The sequence below is a fragment of the Pristiophorus japonicus genome, chromosome 8, assembly GCF_044704955.1.
Source record: "Pristiophorus japonicus isolate sPriJap1 chromosome 8, sPriJap1.hap1, whole genome shotgun sequence".
Taxonomy (NCBI): Eukaryota; Metazoa; Chordata; class Chondrichthyes; family Pristiophoridae; genus Pristiophorus; species Pristiophorus japonicus.
In genome coordinates, this window is record NC_091984.1 from 159,886,909 (window position 1) to 159,901,134 (window position 14,226).

Sequence of the window (14,226 nt, forward strand, 5' to 3'; positions counted from 1 at the left end):
CAGTAACAGATTGTCTTTCTGCCTCTTTATTGCACCGGTTTATAGCTACAGGTGCCTGCACTGACTCAGTGTGCAGCACTCTCGCCTCTGAGTCAGAAGGTTGTGGGTTCAAGTCCCACTCCAGGAACTTGAACACACAATCTCGGCTGGAACTCCAGTGCAGTGCTGAGGGAGTGCTGCACTGTTGGAGGTGCCTTCCTTCAGATGAGACGTTAAACCAAGGCCCAGCATGTCCTCTCAGGTTGATGTGAAAAATTCCATGGCACTGATTTGAAGATGAGCAGGTGAGTTTCCCCTGCCCGGTGACCTGGCCAATATTAATTCCTCGACCAAAAACTACAACAGACGATGATTATTTATTTCATTGCTGTTTACAGAACCTTGCTGTGCGCAAATTGCCTGCCACATTTCCCTACATTACAACAGTGGGAATATCCCGGGGGCTCAGTGGGCGCGTCTGGTGGCGGGTCAGGTGGGAATCCCGCTGTCATCCCGTCTCCACGCTACTTGCCCAAATGTCAGGTCTGTCAGGGCTGAACAGACCCAACATGCAGCGGCAGGGGAGGCAATTTAGGTTATTATGACCTTGTTAACATTAAACAGTATTATGAGCTCACCGTACCATTTTACGAGGTCGTCCACAGGGTCCACGCTGCTCGGGGATCACGTCAGCCGGGGGCTGAATCAGCATGGGATCAGCATAGGAGCCCAAACCATCAGGATTTGTAAAAACATGAGCTCCCAGGGAAGCGGCCACCATATCTTTGATTGATGGTGCATCCTACATGCCACGGAGGCTCGGTCTCTATCTCATTGGACACAGAGGTTAGAATAATTTCCCTGCGGTACCCGACCTTTCTAATGGGACCTTGGGAAGAGCCGTGTGGTCGTTGTTCTTCTGCATGACACAAGGGCATTCGCCAGAAACCAAAACATTGACAGTACAGCAACATCGTCACTGAAAAACGTCAAGTTAAAAGGTTTTTTTTTTACACAATGTTATGAGGGAGGGTGGGGGAGGGAGGAAGGAAGAAAAAAATTGCATTTATTTAGCACCTTTCACAACCGCAGAATGTCCGCAAGAGCTCAACAGCTGTCTTTTTGAAGTGTAGTCACTGTTGTAACAGAGAGACGCGGCAGCCAATTTGCGCACAGAAAGATCCCGCAAACTGCAATAACATAATGACCAGATAATCTGTTTCAGATGTTGGTTGAGAGATAAATATTGATGAGGGCACCGAGGAGAACTGCCCTGCTTTTCTTCGAAAAGTGCCGTGGAATCTTTTGTATGCACCTGAGAGGCCAGACTTGGTTCAATGTCTCATCCAAAAGACGGCAGCTCACTCAGCACTGCACTGGAATGTCAGCCTAGATTTATGTGCTCATGTCTCTGGAATGGGACTGGAGCTCACAACCTTTCTGACTCAGAGATAAGAGTGCTGTCAACTGAGCCAGAGCTGGCACAACAAAGTGGATAAACGACCCCCTTGCACACAGGTTCCATCCAGATAATTAAACTAGCATGAAAATGTCAATCCAAAGGGACGGTATAGTAAGAAAGAATAAAGACAGCAACAACTAGAATTTATATATGGCCTTCAACATAGGAAAATGTCCTAAAGCGCTTCACAGAGGTGTAATCAGAAAAAGATGGACGCTAGTCCAAAGGAGACATTCCGAGGTGTGACTAAATACTTGGCGAAAGAGGTGGGCGATAAAGGAGGAAAGAGGGGTGGAAAGGGTCTCGGGAGGAATTCCAGAAAGTGGTGCCTAGGTAGCTGGAGGTACAGCCGCCAATTGTGGGTAGAAGGAAGGAGGGGTGCACAATAGGCCAGAGTTGTTGTAATGGAGAAATCGGAGGGCGGGGGGGGTTGTAGGCGGTTACAGAATAAGGAGGGATGAGGCCATGAAGTGGTTCGCACACAAGGATGAGGATTTTTATAATTGAGATGTTGGGGTACTGGGAGTCAATGTTGGATACAGGCAACAGTTTTGGATGAACTGAAGTTCCCAGCTTCCCGTCCCACTCACCCTATCCACCACTGCCCCTTGGACTCCACCAGCAGATCAACAATTGCCTCCTCGCTCCGCCATTCCCTCCACAATGTCCATTCACCTGCAAACAAGGCCCTTGCCATCCACGATCCGATTTGGATGATTGGTAGACTTGGCCTCAGTGCCCCCCTAGCCAGGGCAGAAAAGATTAGCCAGATCACTCCCGCCAGATTGCTGTCCGGTGACCCTGGATAGAAGGTCCGTGCATGAATGGACGCATTGAGGAAGGAACAGGAACAGGAGCAGGCTCGGGCGTGATGGCGGCGGCTGAGTAAGCTGCCAAAGCACATATGAACGAGGCTGACGGGTAAAGGGGATCGCACTTGGGCGAGATCCCATGGAACTCTCATTATCATGGGCGGTACCTCGAAACGAGGATGACTTGCTTCCACACCAAAAAAGGACGAGTTCACAGGTGTTTCAATGAAGGTCCCGGACTACATGTTGAAGGGTGGAAGATACCTGTGTGTGGATTTTTTTAACGTGGGGTGACCGTTGCACACCAGCCACCACACGGGCTTGACAGAGCTAGGTCTTGGTCCAGTGGCAAGGGTTAACCAGGACGACTGGAGACCTGCTCTGCTGCACGGACCTAGTGCGCACACATATCGTAGTGTGGGCTGGTCCGTGTTGCCCCTGGCCCCAAACTCACGCCTCCCCTGGGCCCCGATCACGACCCTCCACAGTCTCTCGCTGCTCCCTCGCCCCAACCTTGCCGCTCCTGCTGTATCTGCCCACGTATCTGGAACTCTAACCCCTGGGTAAGTCAGCACCATCAAGGAAGAAGGGCGAGGAAGAGAGAACCAACTGAAAAGAATAAAATTGAAACGGAGGAAGGACTGGTGAGTTGTGGCATGGCCATCACACCAGTATGTTGACTGCAAGGATGCTTGAAGTGAGAGAGGATGGAGCTCATTATACACATGACTGAGTCAGGGATACAAATCCAAGCAGCACTCAGGCACACAGCTGAATTTAGCAGTGCAGTAGTGCCTGGATATCAACTAATATTAATCCTGGCGTTTGTTGTTGACGAAAACAAGCAGCAGTTCTCAGCGCTCTGATCTTTAATCTCTGGCAAAGTAACTGCTCAGGGGTTTTCTAGTTCTCTACTGGGACTGGATGGTCTACATGAGCATCCTTTGAAGTCTCTCTGTTCAATCTGTCACCAGTGCAGGGTGCCATGCATCGTTCTGTTGTAGTGCGCCACAAATGATTCATCCAGTCTTTGATAATGCCCTCGTGCAGTCCTACTTGTGGAGGAGACTCTTGGGGGATTGGGGGGAGGGGGGAAAGCACCAGTTGAAATGAAATGCTCGGATTCTGACGAATGACTTGCTCAGTTCACTGATCCGCACCTCAATTCCTTAATATGTATATCATCATCATCATAGACGGTTCCTTGGAACCGATGAATACTTGCCTCCACTCTTAAAATGAGTCCTTAGGTGGCTGAACAGTCCAATACGAGAGCCACAGTCCCTGTCACAGGTGGGACAGATAGTCGTTGAGGGAAAGGGTGAGTGGGGCTGGTTTGCCGCGCGCACTTTCCGTTGCCTGCGTTTGGTTTCTGCATGCTCTCGACGATGAGACTCGAGGTGCTCAGCGCCCTCCCGGATGCTCTTCCTCCACTTAGGGCGGCCTTTGGCCAGGGACTCCCAGGTGTCAGTGGGGATGTTGCACTTTATCGGGGAGGCTTTGAGGGTGTTCTTGTAACGTTTCCTCTGCCCACCTTTGGCACGTTTGCCGTGACGGAGTTCCGAGTAGAGTACTTGCTTTGGGAGTCTCGTGTCAGGCATGCGGACTATATGGCCCGCCCAGTGGAGCTGATCGTGTGTGGTCAGTGCTTCAATGCTGGGGATGTTGGCCTGGTCGAGGACGCTAATGTTGTCTAAATGCAGCAGTGTTTAACTGAGCCGAGAGAGTACAGATAGAGCAATATTAAAGGGGTCTGAGAAAGAAACAAGAGGCTGGAACTCGAGAAAAAGACCAGCACAGGCTTGATGAGACAAATGATCCGTTTCTGTGCTGTAACGTTATGTGATTCTACGATAACTATCAGAGCGACGATGACCAAATTGTCATTATAATCATTTCAAAGAGAGTTTGCGGATTTGCTACTCTTTGCGGAAGAAATTTACCAGAACGGTACCAGCAATGAGGGATTACAGTTATGTGGAGATACCAGAGAAGCTGGGATTGTTCTTCGTGAAGCTGAGAGCGTCACAGTGAGATTTAATGGAGGTGTTCAAAATTAAGAGGGGATTGATAAAGTAAATAGGGGGAAACTGTTTCCACTAGTGGCGGGGGAGTCAGTAACCAGAGGACACGGATTTCAGGTCATTGGTAAAAGAACCAGAGGGGAAGTGAGTTGTTGTGATCTGGGTCACGCTGCCGGAAAGGGCGGTGGAAACAGAGTCAACAATAATGTTCAAAGGGGAAGTGGATAAATACTTGCAGCACAATGGGGAGAGAGCAGGGGGAATGGGACTACTTGGATCGCTCTACCACAGAGCCGGCGCAGGCACGATAGGCCAAATGGCCTCCTCCTGTGTTGTACGATGCTATGATTCTGAATAGATGCGGTGGGGAAAAGGAGATTAGTTGGCAAGGTTTGCTCTTTTTCCTTGTTGTGTCTGAATCCCTTTACCTAGACTAAAAATTCTGACGCTTTTGTTACATTAGTTATGCCTCGTGTCTAATTGCATCTCAAACTATTTTCATGAGGTGCTGCTGCCCAGCTGTGAAAGGGACCATAACAAGGCCAGAGCAGAGGGAGAGAACGCATCAGGAACTCGGAACACAGAATTAACTACCTGAGCTGCAGCTCTCCACTGAGTAGCCCTGATGTATACGGCTTGCTCTTTATTTTTATGTAACACATTTCATTTATTTGAATTCGGTTTTAATGAATATATTAGCAAGTCACTCAGGAGCAGTCTGCCCTGGAGTTGCAGCCGTCTTCAAAATTAGCAGAGAAGGAGAATTCAGCTGATGGCTGCCCTGATTTGAACTGGGAATTTTTACACCTGATTTATGGCGCCATTTATAACTGGGTGGGCTGGTGCGTGGAATACAAATGCACTGTTACTGATAAAAGTGAACTGTGAGAGCACAAACCACATCTGTCAGGCAGCAGATGCGGGAAACAACTGAGGGCTGTTCTGTAAAGCTGGTTCTCATTGTATTCTACTTGTGAAGGAGACTTAATAAACAAAAGGACAGCGTGAGATGAAACCCTGTTTCTGATGAATGATTTGTTCAGCAGTCACCGACCTGTACCTCAATTACTTATTATGTCTAAATAGTATGTCTAAAGGGCATTGGGAGTGAGGAGAATGCGATTAGACTGTATTTTATACTCTTGAACACTCTTAGTTCAACTTAACTATTTATTTGGGAGATCTCAGACAGCCATGTGGAGCTTAGATGGCGTTCCTTCACAGACCCTCTCTCTCAATACAGCTCCCTAAACCTCCAAGCTCGAGGGCGCTATACATTATATCGATACTTCCGAGCTAGAGGGTGCTCTATATTATATCTACCTCCTATCTAGAGGGCGCTATACATTATCTTGTTACACCTTTCCTTTCATAAGAAACAAAAATAAATTAAAGTTAGCTTCAATATAAACTGATAGTTAACTTCTTATGAATACATGTATTAGAAACATAGAAACAACGACAACTTTAGCAAACAACAACAAAACCCTTGTCTTATTAATTCTTTATCCAAGTGTCCCGTGTCCATGATTCCTTATTTCTATACATAGTGCTCCAGGTATTTCGGTGTTGTGCAGATTCTGTTACTTCGCCTCAAACATTGTTTCAGTGGTGTTCTGTGCACTGATCGCTTTAGTCCCTTTATCAGTGCTCTGAGTGGAAATATCAGGCAACATATCCCTGTTTTCACGTGTTGTCATTGAGGTGCTGTTTCGCGTGTTAGTTGGCTGTGTAGTCACTGAGATCTCTGGGGTTTCGATCAATGTCTCAGCGCTCTCTCTCAGATGTGTCCTATTTCTGCGATACTCACGGCCATCTTCTGTAATGACCTGATATGATCGAATGCTGATTTGTTTCTGAACCTGAGCTTTTTGCCACTCTTTGCTTTCTCCAGTTTGTTTGAGTCTCACTGTTTCTTCTTCCTGCAGTATAGGAAGTGCTGTAACACCTCTGTTGTAGTAGTGTGTTTGTATGGCATGGTTCTTTTCTTTGCTGACGATGACATCGTGTATGATTCTTGGTTTGAGCAGTTGCAATTGGGATGTGTGTCTTCGTGTGGTGACCGAGTAAGCGTTGTGCTGGCAAACTATCAAGGCCTTCAGTTAGTGAGTTTTGCCAGATGAGAAGGTTCATGTAGAAGTCACCACAGTCTTTCTTTGATTTCTTGATTAACCGCTTTGCAAGCTTAACCGCGTTCTCAACCTTTCCGTTGCTTTGTGGATATTCTGGTGAGCTTTTTGCGTAATCGAATCAATATTCTGTGGCAAAGTTTGTGAACTGTTGAAAGTTGAAAGGTTGAACCTTGTCAGGAATACCGTGGTTAGAGAAGTGTTTCTTGAGGTGTTTGATGATGACAGTGGCATCTTTTTTTCCATGCAAATTGTCTGTCTCGAAATAATCAGAGTAGTAGTCTACTGTGCAGAAGTAGTCTTTGCCATCGAGTGTGAATATATTACAACCAATCTTTTCCCACAGTCTCTCAGGGAGGTCGTGACTTATCAATGGTTCTTTTGGTTAGCTCCATTGATAGGTGTTACATGTTTCACACTTTGAAACATAGTCTTTTATGTCACTGTTCAGCCCTGGCCTGTACACAGATTCTCTGGCATGTCGAAGAGTGCTCTCGACGCCAGTGTGGGCAGCATGAAGTCACTGACCAATGTCGGATCTCAGGGATTTTGGTCTGACACAGCGATAGCCTTTGAAGACTATGCCATCCTGTGTAGTGAGTTCGTCACGAACTTTGAAGTATGCATGCGTTTCAGGCGAGCATTCACGTGTGGTTTCTGCCCATCCCGTTGTGATTTGTTGTATGGCCAGTTGTAGTGTGGAGTCGCTTGCAGTTGCGCATTGTATGTTAGTCAGTCCTTGTTTGGAGAATGGGAGGAAGTCCACCATGTGGATGCATTCCACTGCAATTTCTGTCGATGATCTCGCCACGTTTTTGAGGTATGCGCGTGAGAGGGTGTTTGCTAGGCACATTTCTTTTCCTGGTTGATACTTTATTTTGACGCTGTATTGGTTGAGCCGAATGAGCAGGCGTTGTAGTCACTTGGGTGCTGCAGATAACGGCTTGTGTCGTACAGCAACCATAGGCTTATGGTCTGTCCATAGCGTGATCTTGCGACCATATACATATTGATGGTTTTGTTCCATTCCGAAGACTTGAGCAAGCAGCTCCTATTTGATTTGAGAGTATCGCGTTTCTGCTGGAGGTTGTCCCTGTTGCAGAAGGACGAACCCAAGACCCTTGCTTGAAGCATCGCCTTGACCTTCGGTTGCAAGTTTGTGGTCAAAGTACCCGAGCACCCGAGAATCTGTCATGCGTTGTTTGAAAGCTTCAAATGCTTTGTCTTGTTCTTCAGTCCATTTCCCGGCCGTGTCTTTATGAGTAAGTCGTTACAGAAGCTGAGATCTGAAAGATCTGGCAAGAATTTTGCGAGGTACTTTGTCATGCCGACAAATCGTTGTACACCTGCGACATCCTGCGTTTTCTGCATTTAATTGACTGCGACCACTTTGCTTGGGTCGGCTTTGAGTCCATCACTAGACAGTATGTGTCCCATGTATTTCACTTGGGAGCTCTTGTATTCAAAATTAGCGAAGTTTAGTTTGATGTTTCGTAAGTTTACGTCTTGATTGTGATTAGCCTCTTTAAGTGTCTCATCGCGTCCAGTGATCAACATATCATCTGCAATCTTGTAGAATCCATCTAGACCCTCGATGTTCTGGTCTAGTTTCTGCTGGAAGATTTCTGGGGCAGGACTGATGCCGAATGGCAATCTATTATATCGATACTGTCCCCATGGAGTCTGGAAGGTTATGAGGTAGGAGGACTCTGTGTCTAGTTCACATTGCAAGAAACCCTCCTTGCAGTCTGCTTTAGTGAAGACCTTTATATTTGACATCAGTGGCAAGATATCATCAGTCACAGGAAGTGGATAGTGTCCACGTTTCAGGGCATTGTTCAGATGTTGAGGGTCGATACATACTCATAGCTCTCCATTTGGTTTTCGTACAGTCACTAAATTGGATACCCAGTCCGTCGGTTCAATCACTTTCGTGATGATTTGTCATTTTTTCAAACGATGGAGTTCCTCTTTTAGCATTTGTTTGATCGCTATTGGTACCCGTCTGGGTGGCATTACCGCTGGTGTCCCTGATTCATTAAGTTCAAGGTGAACTGTCCCTGGCATGTGTCCAAGTCCCTTAAACACATCCGAATACGCATATTGACATCAGTTTTTGATGCTAGCGAAACGTTTGCCTTGTTCGTAGTTTGCGATTCACATGGTTCATTTATCACGCGATATTATGATGCTGCACTTGTATCAGTTGTAACTGTTGAGCAGTGCGTGAGCCAATCAGTGGTGCACTTTGGCCCTCAATGATCACAAAGGGCATAAAGTTCCTTCACATACCCTCTCTCTCAATACAGCTCTCTATACCTCCTAGCTAAAGGGCGCTATACATTATCTCGTTACAATGGCTGATGTGGCCAACAAGGGTCACTATTTGGTGGCACCTCTTTAAAGGTGTTATTTGGGGCTAGGTGGGTAGCACCCTCACCTGAGTCAGAAGGTCGTAGGTTCAAGTCCCACTCCAGAAACTTGAGAACAAAATCTCGGCCTATACTTCAGTTCAGTACTGATGGAGTGCTGCACTGTCAGAGGTGTCTTCTTTCGATTGAGACATTAAACTGAGGCCACGTCTGCCGCCTCAGATGGATATAAAAGAACACACAATACTATTTAGAACAAGAGCAGGGGAGTTCTCCCCAGTGTCCTGGCCAATATGTATCCTTCAACCAACATAATTAAAACAGATTATCTGGATTTGCTGTTTGTGGGACCTTGAATGCGCAAATTGGCTGCTGAGCTTCCTACAATACAACAGTGACCACACTTCAAAAAAGTACTTTAGAGGTAAAGCGCTTTGGGACGACCAGAGATATAATACTGCATCTTTCCTTCTTTCTAGAGCTCAAATTAACACACTATCCTGTCATCGCCCTCATTCCTCTCGAAAGCCAATTGTTTACCATTCCTGTCCCGAATCCTATTGGTGAAAAACTTCTGTCCAAATTCCCTATTAATTCATAATTTTCTCTGTTAAACTTTGTCCTTTTAGCTCTCAAGTTCTTCATCACTGTGGACAATTCGGCTGGAAATCCATCCTTTTAGTTAACAGGGCATCCCTTTTTAAAATATTTTGAACTGACCTGTGGGACAGAGTGACCGACCCGCGGGGCCCCGGTGACCGACCCGCTGGGGGGTGGGGTGGGGAAGAGTGTGACCAATCCATGGGGGGAGGGGGGAGGGGGGAGTGACCGACTCGCGGGGGAGGGGGGGGGGTGGTGAGTGACCCTCCCCTGGGCCGGACTGACCCTCCCCTGGGGTGGTTGGCAGAATTGGGAACAGAAAACCTCTCTATCCAAAGGAGGTTTGGGCATGGTGAACAGCAAGGGCTGTGGTAAGATCTGGTGCTCAGAGCTGGACCAGTAGTTTGATGGTGGACTAGAGTTGGAACAGAGGAGCAGGCCAGATTTCTCAAACTCCAGAGGTAGGGGATATTCACTTTGTGGTGCAGCCCGTATAGTCCCAGTATTTACAAACTGCAGTCCCAGTGTGGCTTTTGCACGATCAAATGTTCTCCAATTGTAGATTGGGAAGACCGAAGCCATTGTTTTCAGTCCCCAGCACAAACTCCGTTCCCTAGACACTGACTTCATCTCTCTGCCCAACTCCTATCTGAGGCCGAACCAGATTGTTCGCAACCTTGGTGTCATATTTGACCCTGAAATAAGCTATCAGCCACACATCCACAGCATAACTAGGGCCGCCTATTTCATAAGAATATAAGAACATAAGAAATAGGTGCAGGAGTCGGCCATACAGCCCCTTGAGCCTGCTCCGCCATTCAATAAGATCATGGCTGATCCGATCATGGACTCAGGTCCACTTCCCAGCCCACTCCCCATAACCCCTTATTCTTTAAGAAACTGTCTATTTCTGTCTTAAATTTATTCAGTGTCCCGGCTTCCACAGATTAACAACCTTCAGAGAAGAAATTTCTCCTCATCTGAGTTTTAAATGGGCGGCCCCTTATTCTAAGATGGTGCCCCCTAGTTCTAGTCTCCCCCATCAGTGGAAACATCCTCTCTACATCCACTTCAAGCTCCCTCATAATCTTATACGTTTCGATAAGATCACCTCTCATTCTTCTGAATTCCAATGAGTAGAAGCCCAACCTACTCAACCTTTCCTCATAAGTCAACCCCCTCATCTCTGGAATCAACCTCGTGAACCTTCTCTGAACAGCCTCCAAAGCAAGTACATCTTTTCGTAAATATGGAAACCAAAACTGCACGCAGTATTCCAGGTGTGGCCTCACCAATACCCTGTATAGCTGTAGCAAGACTTCTCTGCTTTTATACTCCATCCCCTTTGCAATAAAGACCAAGATACCATTGGCCTTCCTGATCACTTGCTGTACCTGCATACTATCCTTTTGTGTTTCATGCACAAGTACCCCCAGGTCCCGCTGTACTGCGGCACTTTGCAATCTTTCTCCATTTAAATAATAACTTGCTCTTTGATTTTTTTTCTGCCAAAGTGCATGACCTCACACGTTCCAACATTATACTCCATCTGCCAAATTTTTGCCCACTCACTTAGCCTGTCTATATCCTTTTGCAGATTTTTTGTGTCCTCCTCACACATTGCTTTTCCTCCCATCTTTGTATCGTCAGCAAACCTGGCTCATCCACTGCTGAGGCAAGGCTTGAGGGGCTAGATGGCCTACTCCTGTTCCTAATTCTTAAAAAATTCTTATGAAGCCCTCATCCATGACTTTGTTACCTCTAGACTCGACTATTCCAACGCACTCCTGGCTGGTCTCCCACATTCTACCCTACGTAAACTGGAGGTGATCCAAAACTCAGCTGCCCGTGTCCTAACTCTCACCTATCGCCTCTGTGCTCGCTGACCTACATTGGCTTCTGGTTAAGTAACGCCTTGATTTTCAAAATTCTCATCCTTATTTTCAAATCCCTCCATGGCCTCGCCCCTCCCTATCTCTGTAATCTCCTGCAGCTCCACAACCCCGCCGAGATGTCTGCGCTCCTCTAATTCGGCCCCCCTGAGCATCCCTGATTATAATCAGTCAACCATTGGTGGCCGCGCCTTCTGTTGCCTAGGCCCCAAGCTCTGGAACTCCCTCCCTAAACCTCTCCTCCGCTCTTTCCTCCTTCAAGATGCTCCTTAAAACCTGCCTCTTTCAGCAAGCTTTTGGTCACCTGCACTAATTTCTACTTATGCAACACGGTGTCAAATTTTGATCGCATAATACTCCTGTGAAGCGCCTTGGGACGTTTCACTATGTTAAAGGTGCGATATAAATACAAGTTGTTGTAGTTGTAAAATTGAAGAATAATCTGGACAAATCACTGAGAGAATAATGCACTGCTAAGCTGTGGAATTGTTTCTCGGGAGATTTTTTTTTAACACAATGGTTATAAAAACTGCCTGCAGGGTAACTTGCACTGTTAAATAATTTAAGCTGTACTAATTAATTGCATCCGATTGTAGAATGTATTCTTTCCCCATCGACCTGCGAATGGCTCCTGTCTTACTGTAACCCGTGGAGCCATCATCCTCATGGACTTCAGCTCTGCATAATTACTCTGCACCTTGTTATGGATGCTCCTGAAGCCATGAGAGAGCTATTTTCAGAAACGCTGCACAAATTCTTTTCTGAACAGGGACTCCCTGCAAATCATCCAACACGTGCGAGCTCGTTCCCTGACAAGCTTCCTTGCTCCCATCAATGCAGACATACTCACAGTCCTTTCTGTGTTCCGGATTCTGCTGAAAGGCCCTTTATGTCAACGGCACTGAATCCTACATCCAAAACTGCATACACGACCTGGCCAGAGTTCAAGAGTGACCAGACTGTTTCCACACCAGGGAGTAGCTGAACCCCAGGCGAACGAAGGAAGAACAGGACAAGATTACTCTAGTCCGGAATTCAGTGCAGAGATAGGTAGTCACCCAAGGAAACACCGTGAACCAAGCAAGATGCAATTTTACATAAAATATACAAATTCTGGAGGGGAGCGAGAGAAGGGGGAGATAGAGAAGGGAATGAAGAAAGAAGGCGAGTTGGAAGGGGAGACAGAGAATGGGGAGAGGGAGAGAGAAAAGGGAGAGAGAAAAGGGAGACAGAGAGAGATCCAAGTAATTCAATCCAGTCACTTGCTTTACCCAGCAGCTAATATTTCCAACTATAGTCCTCACCATTAAAACATCTACGTTTAAAACAGGCAGTCACTTATATCGGCCAAAAAGTGATAACCATTATCCATTTCCATTAACGTCAGTTTCAAAGTTGCCGGTTACAGAGTCTTCAGTGCTCAGATTATTTGGGAGCTAACAGCTGTATTAAGGAATTTAATGACAATTTAATGAATTATTATCTTCCCTTTTCACATTGATCGCTGCAAAACTTTATTTCAATTACAGAGCAGACACGGGGAGAGCAGATGAGGTTATAGAACTTTGAGCAATCCTGGTCTAAACCCATGTTGTGTACACAGGCGGGAAATTGGATTAGAGTGGGTAGCTCTGATGTGGAGTGAGCATCAGCCGGTACAAACATGGTGGACTGTATAACCTCCTCCCGTGCCGAATATCAATGCTTCTATGAAATTAAACGACTACAGATTTTTTGTCAGATTACCACCAACAGAAAACTCAAGGCCTTTCCTTTATCTGGCCTGTGATAAATGGAGAATAAATCACCAGAAGCTCACTTCTGTGCTGGGCTACAGCAAGAATGGCAGGCAACCAACTTGTTGGACCGCATTGACGATGAGCGGGAGAGAGAAAGAGAGTGAGAGACAGTTAAAGAGAGAGACCTGTTATAGCGGTACAGCGGGTAAATCACATTTGGATGAACACGCCCCACAAAGTGATGGGAGCTGTACTTACAACAATTAGCGGACGCACCATGGGCAGGATTTCTGCGAGGCTCGGTATAGTTACCACCATCAGATTTCACACAGTAAAGATTTACCACAAACATCTGACTCATCTGGTGGGAGTTATGTGCGAAACATCTTGATCATATTGCACACCACCCCACCCTTTCTAAAAACAGGCATCCACCAACTATTTCCCAATCGCAAATTGCCAAATCTCTTGCTCAACTGGTGAAATGGGCAGCCTATGATAACACAGCCACGAGGATAACAACTTGTATTTATATAGTGGCTTTAACGTAGCAAAACGTCACAAGATGCTTCAAAGGAGCGTTATCAAACAATATTTGACACTGAGCCACAAAAGGAGATATTAAGGCAGATGACCAGAAGCTTGATGAAAGAGGGAGGTTTTAAGGAGTGTCTTAAATGAGGAAAGAGGGGGAGAGAGGCAGAGAGGTTTAGGGAGGGAATTTCAGAGCTTAGGGCCTTGGTAGCGGAAGGCATGGCCACCATTCGTGGTGCTAATAAAATCGGGGATGCTCAAGAGGCCAGAATTAGGGGAGAGCAGATGTCTCGGGGGGGTTCTGGGGCTGGTGGAGATTACAGAGATAGGGAGGGGGCAAGGCCATGGAAGGATTTGGAAACAAGGATGAGAATTTTTAAATCGAGGCGATGCTTAACCAGGAGCCGATGTAGGTCAACGAGCACAGGGGTGATGGATGAGCGGAACTTAGTGCGAGTTAGGACATGGGTAGGGGCTGGTGGGGTGGGCAAAGTCGGGCGGCTAATGTAAGGGGGGTAGGAGGCGAGCTTGGGCCGCCGAGAGCCGGGGCGAGGTTGGGCCGCCGAGATAAGGGGGGGGGGGCACGGTGGGAGGTCAGGCCAAATTTCGGAACTGTGGATTTCGGGCTGAACCTGTATACCGATCATTGTAGTGATCAGTCACTCAGAATGATCAAGACCTGC

The 14,226-nt window shown here is 46.8% G+C and overlaps 1 protein-coding gene across 5 annotated transcripts in view; it reads right to left on the reverse strand.

Moving 5' to 3' along the window:
• Nucleotides 1-14,226, reverse strand: part of rabgap1l (RAB GTPase activating protein 1-like) — a 626,729-nt gene that overhangs the window by 316,383 nt on the left and 296,120 nt on the right. The window contains exon 1 of one of the 5 annotated variants that reach the window (XM_070887466.1): nucleotides 13,268-13,324. The exons of the other annotated variants lie outside the window; for them this stretch is intronic. Coding sequence (XP_070743567.1) covers nucleotides 13,268-13,288 — 21 coding nt within the window. The 5' untranslated portion in view covers nucleotides 13,289-13,324. Of the gene's footprint in view, nucleotides 1-13,267; nucleotides 13,325-14,226 lie in introns of those variants that run through there. 5 annotated transcript variants of the gene reach the window in all.